Below are 19971 nucleotides of genomic sequence, written 5' to 3'. Positions count from 1 at the left end.
GTAAATAAGGTGGTCTTCTGATTATGACTGAGAATAATTGCCAGTTACAACTTAAAAATCAGACATGTACAAACAAAGTTTAAAAAGTACAGTCATACAAAAATTGTTTTGGCTGTGTCCTTTAAGGGACAGGAGGAATGAGGAAAGGAAAGAAAATAGTATAAGAGTAAAAAAGAACTAAGTGGAAACAAGATTTTATAAAAGGAACTATCTTTGAAATCAGCATACTTTATTTACCCAATGTATTCCACTAACTTTTTAAACATTTTTCCTCAGATTCTTCTCTATAAACAACTTTATAAAAGCCATCTGCTTTGCCTAAAATATATTTTAAAGTATTTTGTGAGGTATGTCAACTATTAATTTACTCAAAAATAAAAATTTGGGAAAAAAAACTGCAAATATAGGCTAAAGTCTGCTAGATCTTTTTGAAAAAGCCTTTTGATATTCCTACATATGTGACTTAATCTTAGAAAAAAAACTTCTTCAAGAACAAGGATTGTTGATAGAACTGAGGTGTGTTTTTTTTTTTGTTTTTTTTTTTTTTTGCAACAACAAAGCATGATGAAATGAACAGGATGGTTTCCCCATCCTCAGATTCTTGATTTGCAGTTCCGAATAACCCATGGTCTGGCCCCAGTCATCAGGATGACGTACTTTTTATTTTCGGTAGGTTGCAGTGGAGGGTATGATTTAATATTACTCTTACTCATGGAACCTAAAAGAAAAGCAAATAGCAGAGCAGCAGTTGGATGACAGACTTTTTTTTTTTAAAAAAAGAGGAAAAAAATCCACAGGGGTCTTTTCTTTCTCTCTCTCTTCCTCTCTCTCTCTCTGAAAAATTTAGAAGTATCTATTTCCAATAGATAGTGAGTAGGTGATAGAAATGGAAATAAAAGAGAGACAGAGTTGATGAGGGAAGAGATTGTGTTCCAGGAAGCTTATGAGCAGGATTATGGTAAGAAAGAGTAGCAATTTAGCAGAACTCATTCCTTAGTAAAAAGGGCCTGTAGGATGTGAGTAATGAAGGTTTATTTTATAGCAAGGTTGAATTAACACATGGCTAGTGAACTGTAAATAAGATGTTCATCAAATGTCTTGCTAGGTCCAAGTAAAAAATCAGACACATTCAAACATACAGCTGTGTTGTTTGTTTTTTTTTAAAGTAGAGTCATTCAATAAATTTTCTTTTTCTTTTGCAGGAATTAGGGAGAAAATAAAAGGTAAGAAATTGGATCAGCCAGTCACTGAGTTCCATTCATTATCCCCATCTTGAAATATCAGCATAAGAGCCAATTTAATTTTCCTTAACACCCAGCTTATACAATGCTAAAGGAACCTCAACAATTTCTAGCCTACAGGGATACAAACAATTTTAAGATACACATGTGAATTTACATGTCCTTCAGATTGAAAATCTACCTGTTTCTCTGAACAGTAATTAAAATATAACCTTCGCTTAGAGATTGGAAGATTGAATTAGTCAAAGCTTTCTGCTTCTCTAAAGCAGCCAAAATTATTTCTAATGCAATAATCTCCTCTATTTGGTCTCCCTTAAACTATACTGCTTTTAGTCTCAGCATGTTATAGATTATCTTCTCTGTAACTTTTTAAAACATGCTTAAAAGGAATGATAATTATTTTTCCCCCAAAGAAGTATTTTCTCCTGATGACCTGCCAATAAATCCAGAAAAAGGAAAAGCTGCTTTCTTCCATATTAGAATGAAAACCACTTCAGTCACATTATTTTTTGAAATGTCTATTTTTAACTATAACCTAGTGGGATGGTAAATTTATCAATAAATAAAACAAACACCATCATTAAATCTACAATATATCAACATAGGTCAACATAACCTAACATATATTGCCAAATAACTGACTTCAATCAAATTATGTTCAGTACTTTTAAAAGTCCTAAGATGCTTACTTTAATTTCAACTTGTTCTTCCATTTCTTTAGTTTTTATTGTAGTATATTCCTTTTCAAGCCTAAGAAAGAGGGGGAAGAAAAGTTAAAGGTATGCTTTCATTCTAATCGAGTTACAGAAATTATAAAATTTAAAACCATATATTAACACAAAATACAATTTTACTATGTTCCCCCTAACTTATGACTTGCAATATTTGAAATCAGAAAAATCACCTCAATAGTTATATGCGTTTTCACACAAAAAAATTACTTCAAAGACAAAAAAAATAAGAGGCTTCCGTGGTAGTCCAGTGGCTATGATTCTAGGATCCCACTGCAGGGGGCTGGGGTTCAATCCCTGGTCAGGGAACTAAATCCCATGTCCCACAACTAAGTTCAATTGCTGCAACTAAAAAAATCCCACATGCTACAACTAAAGATCCTGCATGCCGCAACAAAAGATCAACAATCCCGCATGTCACAACTATGACCTGGTACAGCCAAATAAATAATAAAATAAATATTTAAAAATAATAATAAGAACCACAGAAAAGTAAACTTTAAAAAGTAAAATGCTATAAAGCACAAAACAGAGAACTAAGCTTATAGATTCTATTCAGCCCTTAACTTACAAAAGAACCACCTACCCTTCCCCCTCAAATTGGAATACATTGATAAAATTCAATTGGATCTTGACTAAGCTTGACTAAGAAATCTGTAAGGAGAATAAAGGAACAACTCCTCCTACCAAAAAAAATTCCAGTCAATAAATGTAGAAAGAATGAGGCAAATATAAAAATCAGCATTAGAGCTCCACAATAAATAACTGCCACAGGCAAGAACAATGGATGCTAAAATCAGTGGGTAGAAGTTTAAACGCAATCTCAGAGTATCTCTCCCAAAATATTTAGTAATTACAAAGGAAAAAAACAGAAAATTTATAGTACAGGATCTTGGCAGACAACATCTGAGCCAAATGATCAAGGTTAACATCACCAGTCATGCGCACGAACATCACACACTCCATGTTGAGATGTACTGAGAAAGGCACCTCACCACTGTGGCAACCTATAACGCATATCCTCAATCATCAAACCCCGAACTGAAGGACATCCTAAATAAATTACATTTGACCAACTCCATCAGAAGTGTCAAGGTCAGAAAACACAAGAAAAGATTAAGGAACTGTCACAGACTGTAAGAGAGTAAGAAATGACAAACGAATTCAGCTGCAGGGTACTATATTTGCAACTCTACAATTAAAGCATAAAGTTATCTTAAAAAATTACTGGCCATCCAAAAATTAGTACTACTAAGTTTTCTTTTTTAAATCTTGTTCTCAATCAAAAATGTTAATAACAAGTTTAACCCTCCAAATAATAATCAAGCTCCACATAACTTCTAGCTGCTTTCAAAAATCAAGTTCTCCCTCAAGAGACAAGAAGCTATTATTTACTATGTTTAATCTCACTTTCACTTTCAGTCTCACTTAGCTCACTTGTATTGTGGTAAAACACATATAACAAATTTTACTATCTTCACTATTTTTAAATGTTCGATTCAGTGGTCTCTCCTGGTGGCGCTAGTGGTAATCTGCCTGCTAATGCGGGAGATGCAAGAGATGGGGGGGGGGGGGGGGGGGGTGGTCAATCCCTAGGTCAGAAAGATCCCCTGGAATAGGAAATGGCAACCCACCCCAGTATTCGTGCCTGGAGAAACCCTTGTTCAGAGGAGTCTGGCAAGCTACAGTCCATGCAATCTCAGAGTCAGACACTACCTGCATACCTGCATACCTGCACACAGAGAATGCTGTGAAGCTATCACCACCACCATGTCCATAGATTTTTTCATCTTAAAAAATGAAACTCTATACCTATGAAAGAATAACATTCCACTGTCCCCTCTCACCAGGTCTTGACAACAACTGCTTTATGCTCTATGTATGTGAGTCTGAGAACACTAAGTATCTCATAGAAATGGAATTATACAGTATTTGTCCTATCGTGACTAGTTTATTTCACTCAGCATCATGTCCCCGTAGTTTACCCATATAATACCATATATTGAGCCTCTTTTTATGTGTCTATTGACCATTTATATCTCTTTGGAGAAATGTCCATTCAAATCCACTGTCCATTTTTAAATTCAGCTGTTTGGTTTTGGCTGTTGAGTTTTAAGAGTTCTCTATATAGATATTAACATATCTATATATTAATATACAGATAAGAGTAAATAATAGATAGATAAGAGTTCTCTATGTAGATTTTTTTTCTATGTAGATATTAATCTTTTATCAGATATATGATTTGCAATTGTTTTCTCCCATTCTGTGGATTGTCTTTTCTGTTGAGTGTCTTTCTTAGAATATACAAAAAATTTTTTGAATGTATTTTAAGAGTCTCTAATGGATAGAAAAAATTTTTTCTTTAATTTTTTGTCCCAGTTTTATTGAGATATAACTGATACAAGTGCTATAACTTTAAGTGTACAGCATGATTTGATATACATCATGAATAATTACCACAGTAAGTTTAGTGAACATGCATTACCTCATATAGATACAAAATTTTAAAAATAGAAAAAAACTTTTTTCCTTGTGATGAGAACTCAGAATTTGCCCTTAAAAACTTTCATATATAATGTACAACAGTGTTAACTATCTTCATCATATTATACATTACATCCCCAGCACTAAAACCTGGATATTTGTGCCTTTTGACTGCCTTCATCAACTCCCCTCTCCTGATCCCCATCTCTAGTATTAACAAATCTGATCTCTTTTTCTATGAGCTTGATTCTGAAGTGTAACTTACCTAAAACACTACGTTAGTTTCTGATACACAACATAGTGACCTGCCATTTTTATACATTTCCAAGAGATCCAATACAAAGATACTACAAAACTATTGACCATAATCTCCACACTGTACATTTCACACCAAGGACTGATTTTGTAACTGAAAGTTTTTACCTTTTAATCTCCAAATTTTAAATCTTTAATGAACTTCAGTTTGTCTATTTTTTCCCTCGTTGTCTGTGTCTTTGGTGTCATATGCAAGGTATCATTGCAAAATCCAGTGTCATGAAGCTCTTCCCATTTTGACTTTGCATATAGTGTTAGGTGAAGGTCCAACTTCATTCTTTTGCATGTGGATATCCAGTTTTCCCAGTCCCATTTGTTGAAAGACAGTTCTATCCATACTGAATGGTCTTAGCATCCTTGACAAAAATCACCTCACCAAGTAGGCAAGGGCTTATTTCTGTCTTCATTCCAGTGCCAACCTGTTTTGATTACTATACCTTTGTAGTAAGTTTAGAAATCAGGAAGTGTGAGTCCCCCAGCTTTGTTCCTGTTCAAGATTATTTTGGCTATATGGTGTCCTTTAAGATTCCATGTGAATTTTAGAGTGGGATTTTCTATTTCTTCAAAAAATGTATCATCAGTACTTTGATAAGGATTGCATTGAGTATGTTTTGGGTGGTAATGACATCTTAGTAAGATTAAGTCTTCCAAAAAAGAAAAATAGATTAAGTCTTCCAATCTTTGAATATGGGATGTGTTTCCATTTGCTTATGTAACTTAAATTTCTTGCAATAATGTTTTGAAATTTTCACTATACAAGTCTTTTTCCTCCTTAGTTAATTCCTAAATATTCCTTTTGATGTTCTTGAAAAATTAAATTTTTTCACTGATCCACTGGTTAACAGTACACTGTCTAATTCCAAAAAAAAAAAAAAAAATGCTGTTTCCAGTTTTACTTCTATTAGATATCTAATCTCAACTGTTTACATCTGAAGAAGATGTTTTGTACATCTTTCTCTTAAAATCTACTAAGACTTAACAGAGTTGTTATTAGGTAGAGTGTTCAATGTACATTTATTGTGTTGAGTCCTATTTTCTTATGTATATTCTCTCTGGTTGTTTTATCCATTACTGAGAGTGGGATACTGAAGTCTCCAAATATTACTGTAGAACTATTCATTTCTCACTTCAATTATGTGATTTTTTGCTTCATATATTTTGATATTCTGTCTTTGGTGTACAAATGTTTTTAATTGTTATATCTTATTGCTGTACTACATCTTTTATTAATATGTATTAACTGTCTTTGTCTATTGGAAACTCAAAAAACTTAAAGTCTGATATTTTTGTCTAATATTTCTACAGCCATCTCTGCTCTCTTTTGTTTACTATATTCCATGGAATATCTTTTCCCAAACTTTCACTTTCAACCTATTTGAATCTTTGGATCAAAAATGAGTCACCTGTAGATAACATATAGCTGGATTCTGTGGTTTTCTCCATTCTGCCAATCCACGTCTTTTGCAGAGTTTAATTCACTCACATTAAAAGTAATTACTGATAAAGGAGAACACTGTCATTTTGCTATTTGTTTTCTATATGCTTTGCTTTTTTTTAAATCCCTCACTTCCTGCATTATTATTGTCTTTAGTTGGGTTTTTTGGTATCACTTTCTAATATCCTCGTGCATATTTCATTGTTATTTTCTCTGTGGCTTCATGGAAATTGCATCTGAAGTTATAATACTCTAATTTGAATCTCTAGCAGCTTAACTTCAATAATATACAAGAACTCTGCTTTTATAACATTTTTTCCAACACTTTTGGTTACTGGTCACAAAAATATATATTTATACATTGTGTGCCCCAGAACACAAACTAATGATTCTTTAAAATCTACTAGGCTCCTAAATAATGTAGAAAGCAAGATTTGAAGCTACAAACAAAAATTATAATACTAATAGCTTTTAGACTAATAATTGTTCTTTTTAATGCATTAACATTAAATTGTACAAGAAACATAAAGTGGAGTTACAATCCACTGTTATGATAAATGTAACTTTTTACAACTGCCCATGTGTCTACCTTATTTAAGACCTTCCTTTTGTGAGATGACTTTGAGTTACTGTTGAGTGTCCTTTCATTTTGCCCTGCAGGAATCAGTATTTCCTGAAGGGTAGATCTAGTGATAATTAGCTCAGCTTTCATTTATTTGGAAATATCTTAATTTCCCCCTCACTTTTTAAGGACATTTCGCCAGATACAGGATTCTTGACTGACCTCCAAAGTTTCTAATAAGAAGTCTGCTTATAACCTTACTGAGAATCCATTGTACGTAATGACTGGCTTCTCTTTTGCTGACTTCCATATTTGCTCTTTGTCTTTTGCAAGTCTGATTGTAACATGTCTTGGTGTGAGGTCTTCTTTACATCCGTTAGAGTTCAATGAACTTAATCAATGTTTATATTCGTGTCTTTCAACAAATTTGTTATTATTTCTTAAAACATTCTCCCCACCCCACTGTCTCAGATTCCCACAAAGTGTATGTTGGTCCACTTGGTGATAACTCACAGGTCCTTTAAGCTCTGTTCACTTTTCTTGGGTCTTTTTTGTTGTTGCTGTTCCTCAAACTCAGTAATTTCCAGGGTTCTGTCTTCAAGTTCACTTATTCTTCTACCTACTCAAATCTGCCTTTCAATCACTCTAGTGAATTTTCACTTCAGTTACTGTAGTTTACAGATCCAGAATTTCCTTTTGGTTTTCCATCTTTTTACTGATATTCCCATTTTGTTCTGACATCTTTTTTTACTTTTCCCACATCTTATTTTATTTCTCTAAGCATCTTTTAAAGTCTTTGTCTACCAAGTCTATCATAAGTCTTATTCAGGAACCGTTTCTATTTAATTTTCTCCTTTGAATGGGTCACAGTTTTCCTATTTCTTTGTATGCCTTGATTTTTTTGTTGTTGAAAACTAGACATGTGAACCTAGTAATTTGGTAACTCTGTAAATCAGATTCTCCTCCTCCCCAGGGTTTGCTGTTCTTTTGTTACTGTTATTGTCTTTTGGACTGTTGTAAGTTATCTCTGTGCTGATGACCAACCTGAGATGTAAACTCAAGGTATTTTCAGGTCTTTTCTGAAATGCTCCCTTGGGAATGTGCAATCATGTTCTAATTTCCTCCATATATGGAGCTGTTTTTGAATGTCTTTAGTGTCTGGCTCCCAAAAGGGGGGAAAAAAAAACAAAAATGAAGGGGAAAAAAGGGTGCTAGCCCTTCAAATCTCTTTAAATTTCTTAGCAGTCTTTTCAGCCAGAGGAAAGGGTGCAACACCAGTGGGGAGAAGTACAAAATCAATAGAGAGGTGTGCAACAACGACTTCTTTGCACCTATCTGATCACAAACAGCAATTATTTTCAACTCAAATAAGTATATGTTAATACTTGACTCCATCATCACCGTTTTAACTTTCAATTCTAACTGTAAACAAGATAAGGCAGTACTGCCAAGCATCTGTTAGCTGGATGAAATAAGAAGCTGCTCCATCTGATTTTTCTTGTTTTGTTCTCTCAGATAACACTACTGGAGCAAAATTTTCTGAAACTGCCCCTCTGACTTGGTACCCCAGATATTTTTATGTCCCAAAGTAACATATCACAGTAAGAACTGGAGTATGACATGCTTTACTTTCATAAAGTGGTAGAAGGCAGACTGTAAAAGGGAAGGTAGAAAGGAACACAAAGACACTGTAACAAAGAACAGACCTAACTCCACATTGGATCTACTCCTTTAGCTCTAACCTTTGTGCTTTATTACCTGTGCTTAGTCATTCTGGCTCTGAACTGTTGTACAAAGATGTTGCCTAGATACATGAGCCTGAAATATAAATGAGAGCCCATTCTCAAGGCACCACCTCCCAGGCTTGATCATTAAAAGGACAGCACTTTTCTATTCATATGGATACAAAAACATGTAAAATGAAGAAAATTTGTCTTGTTGGGGGTTTATAGGAACATTGTGACCAGATCTGTGGCTGCTGCAAAAACAAAGAATTGCGGCACCAAGACATTTGCAACAATCAGCTACCCTCACTCCCCTGTTAGCATTCAGTCAGTTCAGTTGCTCAGTCGTGTCTGACTCTTTGCAACCCCATGAATTGCAGCATGCCAGGCCTCCCTATCCATCACCAACTCCCAGAGTTTACTCAAACTCATGTCTATCGAGTCGGTGATGCCATCCAGCCATCTCATCCTCTGTCATCCCCCCCCTTCTCTTACTGCCCCCAATCCCTCCCAGCATTTTTCCCAGTGTTTTCCAATGAGTCAACTCTTCGCATGAGGTGGCCAAAGTATTGGAGTTTCAGCTTCAGCATCTGTCCTTTCAATGAATATTCAGCACTGATCTCCTTTAGGATGGACTGGTTGGATCTCCTTGCAGTCCAAGGGACTCTCAAGAGTCTTCTCCAACACCACAGTTCAAAAGCATCAATCCTTCAGCGTTCAGCTTTCTTCACAATCCAACTCTCACATCCACACATGAACACTGGAAAAACCATAGCCGTGACTAGACGGACCTTTGTGGGCAAAGTAATGTCTCTGCTTTTTAATATGCTATCTAGGTTGGTCATAACTTTCCTTCCAAGGAGTAAGCATCTTTTAATTTCATGGCTGCAATCACCATCTGCAGTGATTTTGGAGCCCCCCAAAATAAAGTCTGACACTGTTTCCACTGTTTCACCATCTATATGCCATGAAGTGATGGGGTTGGATGCCATGATCTTAGTTTTCTGAATGTTGAGCTTTAAGCCAATTTTTTCACTCTCCTCTTTCACTTTCATCAAGAGGTTTTTTAGTTCCTCTTTACTTTCTGCCATAAGGATGGTGTCATCTGCATATCTGAGGTTATTGATATTTCTCCCAGAATTCTTGATTTCAGCTTGTGCTTCTTCCAGTCCAGCATTTCTCATGATGTACTCCGCATATAAGTTAAATAAGCAGAGTGACAATATACAGCCTTGACATACTCCTTTTCTTATTTGGAACCAGTCTGTTGTTCCATGTCCAGTTCTAGCTGTTGCTTCCTGACCTGCATACAGGTTTCTCAAGAGGCAGGTCAGGTGGTCTGGTATTCCCATCTCTTTCAGAATTTTCCACAGTTTATTGTGATCCACACAGTCAAAGGCTTTGGCATACTCAATAAAGCAGAAATAGATGTTTTTCTGGAACTCTTGCTTTTTCGATGATCCAGCGGATATTGGCAATTTGATCTCTGGTTCCTCTGCCTTTTCTAAAACCAGCTTGAACATCTGGAAGTTCACAGTTTACGAATTGCTGAAGCCTGGCTTGGAGAATTTTGAGCATTACTTTAGTAGCGTGTGAGATGAGTGCAACTGTGCGGTAGTTTGAGCATTCTTTGGGATTGCCTTTCTTAGAGATTGTAATGAAAACTGACCTTTTCCAGTCCTGTGTCCACTGCTGAGTTTTCCAAATTTGCTGGTATATTGAGTGCAGCACTTTCACAGCATCATCTTTCAGAATTTGAAATAGCTCAACTGGAATTCCATCACCTCCACTAGTTTTGTTCATAGTGACACTTTCTAAGGCCCACTTGACTTCACATTCCACGATGTCTGGCTCTAGGTGAGTGATCACACCATTGTGATTACCTGGGTCGTCAAGATCTTTTTTGAAACTAAGCCATGCTGTGTGGGGTCACCCAAGACGTACGGGTCATGGTGGAAAGGTCTGACAGAATGTGGCCCACTGGAGAAGGGAATGGCAAACCACTTCAGTACTCTTGCCTTGAGAACCCCATGAACAGTATGAAAAGGCAAAATGATAGGATATTGAAAGAGGAACTCCCCAGGTCAGTAGGTGCCCCTGTTAGCATTAAACAGGCTTAAATCCTAACTTGGATAAGATTGTTCATTGGGACATCAGTCCTCCATCTTCTTAAGTCTGCTGGCTTTTCACTATTCCTTGACTCTTGATTTACTGATCTGTCATATGGCAACTTCATATGCTTGAATTCAGTAAAAATACCTCTACCTTAGGAATATTATCATGCAGATAAAAGTTAAGAAAGAATATAATTGGAAACTTAAAATCTAGTCACCATGCTCTGAACATTTTCCTGGGCCACAGCAGACTAGACTGTGTATACAGTTTAAAGACACATAGGCTATGCATCTCTTACATGTCAAATTAATAACCTGTTATATTGACAAAGATCCTGATGCTGGGAAAGATTGAAGGCAGGAGGAGACAGGGACAACAGAGGATGAGAGTCATGAGATTGGACATCAGTTTGAGCAAGCTCTGGGAGTTGGTGATGGACAGGGAAGCCTGGAATGCTGCAGTCCATAGGATCGCAAAGAGTCGGACATGACTGAGAGACTGAACTGAACTGAGACTGTAATTGTAATAGCTATTTACTTCCCTGCTCTGCCATCATCCTACGTACAGGAAGTTTGAACCTTTTTCAGAGTCAGGTCCAAGTCTAAGTTCATTATATTCTGAGAGTGGTACTTCTTAGAAACAGATGAAACTCATCCTTTAATACTGATAAAACATTACTCTCCAGAATATGCATAAACAGCTACTAAGCAGTAAGAAGTAGATATTGCAATGGAAAAGGAAGGCAAGTACCAACAAAAGAAAAAAAAAAGGAAAAAAAAAGAAGCATATTTGTTATGGTGACCTGTGATCAGGGATCTTTGATGTTACTACTGTAAAAAATTACAACTTACTAAAGGATCACATGATTAGCATTTTTTAGCAATAAAGTACTTTTAAATTAAGGTCAAGAGGCAGAAACTGAGATGGTTCCTAAGGTTTTATCAATTATAGAACAGAACAGCTTTTCAGTCTAAAATGTCTCAAATGATGCTGTGATATGATTGGTTATTAGTAATTTCACAGGCATTTTATTAACAATACTATTTGAACATGATAAATTATCTGTTTTCACAAATTAGAGTTAACTAATTTTAATAACAAAATACTCATATTCTAATATATTTTTGTAGTAGGAATCTCTATGGGAGTACATTGTACATGTTAATGTAATTTCATTGTGCAGCAGCAAAGATATTAAGAACTGTGAGGCTACTACTGCTATCATTTTAAAGCATCTCGTAGCACATTAACAAGTGTCAGGAATGCTAATTATGACCTCAGGTTAAGATTTATTTAACTGCTGAAAGCTAGAAGAATAAGAGATTGTTCCTAACACTTTTACCATATTTCAGAAATCAAACTTTATGAGACAAGACTGATTATCTTGAACTTTAATAAAATATATACAGAAGAAAATTTCACTAGAAAGTAATACATAATAAACAAAATTTTAACTTAATGCACACCTCATGACTATCTTGCTGATTATGCTAATCTTGAACTTAAGTGACAGACTGCGATCAACTGAGAGGAAAAGAATGTTAGGGACCACAACATAGAAGCGGTTTCTAAAACAATAGCACACACTCACATATATACACTTACCAGGTTCCTAATTCTAGTCATTGTGGAATGGGAAAGGAGTTTTAAAAGTGCAATCAAAAAGAAAAAGACAGTAATACACAATAGTCCCATGCGCCATTAGAGCACTATGAAATTCCAATATTAAATTTATGTCATATTAAAACTAATACCCCCAAATAAAACTTTACAGTTCTATAAAATGATGAGGAAAATTGCACTCACCACTAGAATGTTTTGCTGCTTCTATTTAGTCTCCTAAAATGCACTGACAAACCCCTATAACTAAAAAAACAAAATACAGAATACTTAACTTACTTTTTCATTTTTTTAGAGTTATACTTGACTTGGTAAGCTGCCTGGATCAATTTGTCTGGACCACCATCAAACTGATGTGGAATGACCTTCTGAAAGTGCTAAGATACAACAGAAGAAAAACATAAGAATTACTTAGTGCCATTTATTATTAATTAATAAACAGTAAAATCTAAAGACATTTAAGAAATCATGACCTGGCTTACCTGTAACATCCCTTCCATGTCGAGTTGCATCAGTTCTGCCTGATTCATTTGAAGAAGCGCTAATCCTATCCGAAACACTATTTCTAAACCCTGAAGAATCAAATTATAAAGTCAAATTTATCTTACTCTTCCACAACAGCTAATCACTCAAAAGAATACTAAGGTAAACATTTAGGTGCCTAAACTAGAGGAGAGTACACATTTTCTGTAAAGAGTTGGAAAACAAATGTTTCAGGCTTTAGGAGCCCTACCTATAAGTGTCACAAATAATCAACCCTGGAATTTCAGCTGAAAAGCAGACACAGACATCATATCAACAAATAGTCTGTTCCAATAGTCTGTTCCAAGGCTATGTTCCAAGAAACTTTATTTACAGAAAGGACAGACTTGGTAGGCAAACCAGGACAGATCAGTACACAAATCATAGTTTCCTGGCTCCAGACTAACCGAATTTAGCTATGTTATATAAATTGATCTTCCCAAGATGTAATTAATAACAATTAATAATATTCTTAGATGCTTTCTATCACTGATCACCTATCCTCACCTTCCTACCTTCTCAGTCAAAATATAGAAGACAAAGGATCACCACTACATGTCAGTGATAATTAAAAGGACTACCTATAAGATGTTTAGGGGATAGAAGAAAATTATACTCACTACTTCTTCCTCTTTGGGTAAGAGATGCATTGCAACAATGTTAACTGTAAAGGAAATTTTAACTCTCACTATTTCTCACTAAATCAAAAAGGAGGTGATTCAGGTTTGATTAAGAGTATGGGTTCCTCCCTCTTACACTGTTGGTGGGAATGCAAACTAGTACAGCCACTATGGAAAACAGTGTGGAGATTTCTTAAAAAACTGGAAATAGAACTGCCATATGACCCAGCAATACCACTTCTAGGCATACACACTGAGGAATCCAGATCTGAAAGAGACACGTGCACCCCAATGTTCATCGCAGCACTGTTTATAATAGCCAGGACATGGAAGCAACCCAGATGCCCATCAACAGATGAATGGATAAGGAAGCTGTGGTACATATACACCATGGAATATTACTCAGCCGTTAAAAAGAATTCATTTGAATCAGTTCTAATGAGATGGATGAAACTGGAGCCCATTATACAGAGTGAAGTAAGCCAGAAAGATAAAGAACATTACAGTATACTAACACATATATATGGACTTTAGAAAGATGGTAACGATAACCCTATATGCAAAACAGAAAAAGAGACACAGAAGTACAGAACAGACTTTTGAACTCTGTTTGAGAAGGTGAGGGTGGGATGTTTTGAAAGAACAGCATGTATATTATCTATGGTGAAACAGATCACCAGCCCAGGTGAGATGCATGAGACGAGTGCTCAGGCCTGGTGCACTGGGAGGACCCAGAGGAGTCGGGTGGAGAGGGAGGTGGGAGGGGGGATCAGGATGGGGAATACGTGTAACTCTATGGCTGATTCATGTCAATGTATGACAAAACCCACTGAAATGTTGTGAAGTAATTAGCCTCCAACTAATAAAACAAAATAAATAAAAAAAAAAAAAAAAAAGAGTATGGGTTCCTGATTTTGACTGCTTGTGTTTGAATCTTGGTTACTATACTACTTATGTGTTATGTGTCCATACACAAGCTATTTAATCTTTCTCTAAATATCAGCTTCTTCACCCATCATCCATCAAATGAGGAGATGAACAGTACTCATATGGATGTCATAGGATTAAATGAGATTATCCATGCAAGCAGTTTAGCATGGAACACATGAGTCTCCTTTATTGTTCTCCTCATTGCCTAGCTCTCATTAACCCAATGATTCCTTTGCTCAGTCTGGTAAGTTGCCCACTAACTTACCTCAGACATAAAGATATCAAATATCCTTGTTGCAATTGGTAGTGGAAAAGTTGTAAGGAAGATAGTCAAAAACCATGATGATGCATACATTGAGGTATGAAAACTCTGAGACTGAAAATGCACAAAGAGCTCTGGAAGGTGCTCCTAAATAGAAGAAAGGAATTAATTAGCTAAAACATTGTAAAACCCAGTATTTTAAGCCAAACCATCGTACACATACTAAATTAACCTTTACCAAACGTAAACATAAAAATTCAGGAATCATATGGAAGAAATAAGAGGCAGAAATGGACACTCTAGATAGTGGTTACTATTTGGAAAAAGAAGAAGGGGAAAAGGATGTGGAGTTGGAACTTAAAAGCTGGAACTTTCTAATGATTTCTTAATAAGAAAAATTACAATAAATAAGTAAAATTTTTATAATTTTCTTTACTTTTCTATAAATGATAATATTTCAAAAGAAATTTTTTTAAGGAAAGATGTTATGTTGAAATACTTTCAGGTGCTATATACCCCTGTTGCCTAACCTAAGCTCCCTTCTCACCTGAAATACAGACACTTCAGCAACTCTCGTAATTCAAAACATAAATGACACATTAACTGAAAATAAACCAAGGGAGTTTAAGGTTGATTAAAAATAAGCTTACTATTTAAGACAAATAAGAATCATCAAGACCTACTTTGTCTTTCTCTTTAAAATGCAAAAACATTTGGCATATCCCTTTCTTCTCATCACACACAGAAAAGGTAGAGGATTTAAAAATTCCTGTGGGTAAAGCTGCCAGGGAAATGGAGACTTTTCTCAGGAAAACAGCTCTTACACCAGCTGAATCCTTAACCAATATTCTTAAATTTTGCTTACATAATTGAAATTTAAGTAAATGAAGAATATTTATACCATTACATCACAGGGAAAAATAGCAAATCTACTTATACAAATACAAAAATTAAATCCAGAAAAGTGAAATACTTTAAAGGTATTTTTTACTTGGTTTTGATTCCTCTCTTTCTCTTCTCTTCACCGTCACACAGTCAATAAGACTATGAATCTTAAGTTAACAATATAAAAGGATAGAAACAGTAATTTTTTAAGATTACAGGCTAGCAGAAAAAGTGAGATGAAAGTTGGGAAAGGCAGGGGAGAGGACTGAAAGAGATGAGAGATCATCTCAAAGGAAATGAATTGATATCAGCGTGCAAATGTCATGGGCTTCTGTAGGAGAGCATAATCTACATAAAAAATGTGATCAATACAGCATAATAAAGAAACTCGTGAACCTAGGTTATGATATATTTGGCACAAATGTTTAAGATTTGAACATAAAAATTGTAGTAAAGTTCCAGACTGTGATCTACCTGGGCCAACACCTAACTGGGAAGTAAAGTCTAAATTGTGGGTTAACAGACCAACAAATAATCATGTAATCAAAACAATGATTTTTTTTTCAGTTGCTTTAATGCTTTTAACATTAAATTTGCTTAGCTGTCACTCAAACCAAGATGACAAAAAATATAAAGGCAGTATGTTTTTGGTTAACGCCACACTTTTACCTGTATCATGCATTCAAACTGGTACATACAAAGGCCTAATTCTGCCATACTTGGTTTAAAAAGTTCACGAAGTCTATAATCTTGCATTAATTTAACAAATACACAGAAAGCTTCTTCTTCTGGCATCTGCATTAGGAGAAAAAAAACCAACATCTATTAATGTTCTGTGATAAACAAATAAGCTAAATACATTTAAACTAAGTACTCATCCAACTATAACCAGTGTTTTGAGTGCGAAGTGATATAATATTAAGAGCAATGGACTAGGAATCAGAAGATTCTAATTTCCCATCCTATCACAATCAATGAGAAATTAGGTGAATCTTACAACTGAGACCAGCTGCCTCACTTGCCTAACTCATTAATTCAATCTATGCATATTCATTTAAAGTCAGATACTTCTCTCTCTCTCTCTTATATACCAGTGAACAAAAGAAACATCCTCTACTTTCAGGGAGTTTGAACCTTCCAGTAGGGGGAGATAAGACAATACATGGTGGTTAATCCCTAAACTGTGCCCTACTCTTGTGACCCCTCCTGTAGCCTGACAGGCTCCTCTGTCTATGGGATTCTCCAGGCAATATATGGAATAAATCAATTAATACATGTCAGATGGTGCAAAGTTCTATGGAAGTAAGACAAAGTAAAGCAACAGGGAATCCTGGGGAGATACATTCTATTTATTTATAGGTAGGTCAGAGAAAGTCTCTTGATAAGGTAACATTTGAGCAGAATACTGAAAGTAAGGGAACAACTGAGGGAAGAACAGTGCTGAGAGAATAATACAAATGTCCTGAAACGGAATCATGAGTGGCATGCTCAAGGAACAATAAACAGGGGACTACTAAATTAGGAGTGATGCTACAAATGAAGTTATGATTATGGAGGAGAAATACAACAAAACAAATCATAGGATTTTAGAAGCCACTGTAAGGACCTGAACTTTTATCTTAAGTGAGATGGGAGGCTTTTCAAGGGTTCCGAGCAGAAAAATAGTGTTTAAGTGTTAAAAGAACTAGTAAAATAAGTTTTCCAAAAAAATCTGTAATTAGAGTTTTAAAGGTTTCAATTTCACATTTTGTGTGTAACTCACTAGATAATTATATCAACTAAGATAACTGAATATAAAAGCTCCGTGGGGGGGGGGGGAAGCTCCATAGAGTTACACAGATATTAAATTTAGACACGTAACATACAAATAACTGTGTCGTCTTTTTTTTTGTCATGCAGAGATCTGAGTTCTCCAAACAGGGATGGAACCCGTGCCCCTGTTATGAAGCATACAGTCCTAACCACTGGACTGCCAGGGAATTCCTTGTGTATTAAGATAAAATTTTCTAATGTTCATTTACTCACATTATACCAGTGTGTTACAAAAGAGGAAACCTCAAAAGGTCTCTAGGCACTTTTCTTACTGAAGACTACATTTATTAACAATACATTTTCCCTGGACTCAACACAGCCATGAACAGGAGCCAAGAACTATTCTTGGCAAAACTCACTTCCTTCCTTCCTCCCAACACATATCTTCATTAATCCTATCAAGCTTGATAGCCCCACTGATTTTTATGTCAGTCACTACAAGAAACCCAATATCCTAGAACACTCATCCCATGTGGTTCCAGTGCTCCCATAACCTACTCCATTTCTAATATGCCCTAGACCTTTTACACGGCACTTTCTGGAACTAATAACCTGCCATCAATAAAATATCCTTTCTATACCCTCAATCTCTTCACCAAATGTTCTTTCACTGTCTTTCTCTAAGTGAAACCTGAATCCCCCCTAAGGATACTTCAAAACCGAAATCTGGCTGTCTCCTGAGGAGGGTGTTTTCTCTCCCTCAGCACTGGAAGAAGGCAGGGGCAGAGATGCAGAGGTCCCTCCTTGGACCTCAATGCCTCATTGCCACTAACTGCCCCTTCTCTCTGATACACACTTTCTCTATGACACTGAGTTAATAAGAATCATTTCTTTTGCAAAGGTCTAGTGGGGACACTATCTACCCAATTTTAAAACAGTACTAAGATACACACAAAACATATACCCAGTACTCTTAACTATTTTAACACCATGTAGTAAATAAGCTAACTTGCAAAAAAATTTTATCAGACTCTGAGTTATATTTCTAAGCTAATATGTGGGAGGCAAAGTAGCAGAGGTGACTCATTTGAAAAGACCCCGATGCTGGGAAAGATTGAAGGCAGGAGAAGAAGGGGACAACAGAGGATGAGATGGTTGGATGGCATCACCAACTCAATGGACATGAGTTTGAGTGAGCTCCGGAAGTTGGTGAAGGACAGGGAAGCCTGGCATGCTGCAGACCATGTAGTCACAAAGAGTTCGACACTACTGAGCAACTGAACAACAGTAACAATGGAGAAACACAGTTTCTGATTCCTACACTGCTCTTATCTACCAAGATATGTGATCTTGGGCAAGTCACTGAACTTTTATTGCATGTCTACCATGTGTCAAACACTAGGCTAGGCTACTACATACAGTATCTTATATAACCCTCATAATGAATCTAGAAGTAGATGCAGTACCTAATTAAGGCTGAGAAAAGGATGTTAAAATAATCTAGCCCAAGATTACAGAACTCAGTGTAGAACTGAGTTGCAAAAACAAGCCTATATGACTCAAAAGTTATCTCCAAGGTTTCAAGTTATATTTCAGTCTTGAGACTTAATACAAAAGTAAGATAGACTTTTTAAAAAATTTTCAATAAGGGTAAACAGATAACACCACATGCTATTTCCTGTCAAAGCTATGACTTACTGTCCTGTCCTTGACTTCCAAAAACACCCCACCCAATATAAGCCACTGCCAATGGAAACATGTTTATCCCTAAGGCGGTAGAAGTGACTGAGTATCTCTATTTTTGAGCCTATAATAAGAGAGGTGTAACAAGCCCTCAGTTCTGTGACAGATAAAAGTACTGTATAAACTTCCAAAGACATTGTATATCATAACTATGATATGTGTGTGCATGTAGCCTTGCCACACAATATGGGGGATCTTAGTTCAATCAGGGATCAAACCCACCAAAGAAGTCTCATAAAGTAAGATTTCTATACCAACACTTTAATCAGTCCTCCTTAGCTGGGAAAAGATTATTCCTCATTAAATACAGACATTTAAATACAGATTTAAAAGTAGATACAGGATTTAGTAGAAAATTATGGTCCAAATGTAGATAAGACAAAATTTGATTTAGTGGCAGGATATTTACTATGTTATTTTCAACATGTTTAATATTTTAAAGTACAAACTAAATATTCTTATTTAGATTATGCTTAGGAGAAAAATACCCAATATCCACTTACTAAAAACAAAGATGATTTTTAAATTCTCCAACTTTAATACTTATATAACTTACCTGCATAAGCAGCAATCCAACTATAAAAGCACTTCCTTGACAGTAACCAACCTCACGATCCACTAAAGAATACGCCTAAAAAGTAAAAAATGTTGTTCAAAATACTTTATCATGATACAGCATACCTTCCTTCTCTAAAAGCCTAAAAATAGTGAGAAGGTAGGTTAAAGACCATTTATTTTCTAGAGAAGCTCTTGTTTGCTTTGCTGTAGATGCTATCCTACCCTATATGATTTACTACATAAAATTTTCTTTTGATGATTTACGAATTAGGAACTGTCAGTTCTTAAGGACAAGAAAATAAAGGAATTTGTACTCAGGGAAGTGACAAAGCTTAAAAATCATTAAAAATATGTAGCTGATAGAGTAAAATTTGAATAAGATGATGGTAAAGCACTGACAAAATTGATATGGTTTAACAAGAAATCATAATTTCAAAGAGGTGACTAAAAGGGAAAGGAATTATGCAAA

General features: G+C 35.6%; 1 protein-coding gene across 4 annotated transcripts in view; it reads right to left on the bottom strand.

Moving 5' to 3' along the window:
- The window catches only part of EVI5 (ecotropic viral integration site 5), a 223122-nt gene that overhangs the window by 120356 nt on the left and 82795 nt on the right, over positions 1-19971 (bottom strand). For all 4 annotated transcript variants that reach the window (XM_065908661.1, XM_065908652.1, XM_065908670.1 and 1 more), the window contains exons 5-10: positions 19501-19575; positions 16119-16244; positions 14568-14711; positions 12713-12802; positions 12510-12607; positions 1931-1991 (exon numbers count right to left, since the gene is read on the bottom strand). In XM_065908661.1, coding sequence (XP_065764733.1) covers positions 1931-1991; positions 12510-12607; positions 12713-12802; positions 14568-14711; positions 16119-16244; positions 19501-19575 — 594 coding nt within the window. The remainder of the gene's footprint in view (positions 1-1930; positions 1992-12509; positions 12608-12712; positions 12803-14567; positions 14712-16118; positions 16245-19500; positions 19576-19971) is intronic.

Source organism: Muntiacus reevesi, chromosome 1, assembly GCF_963930625.1.
Source record: "Muntiacus reevesi chromosome 1, mMunRee1.1, whole genome shotgun sequence".
Classification (NCBI taxonomy): domain Eukaryota; kingdom Metazoa; phylum Chordata; class Mammalia; order Artiodactyla; family Cervidae; genus Muntiacus; species Muntiacus reevesi.
This window is presented reverse-complemented; position numbering and strand designations above follow the sequence as displayed.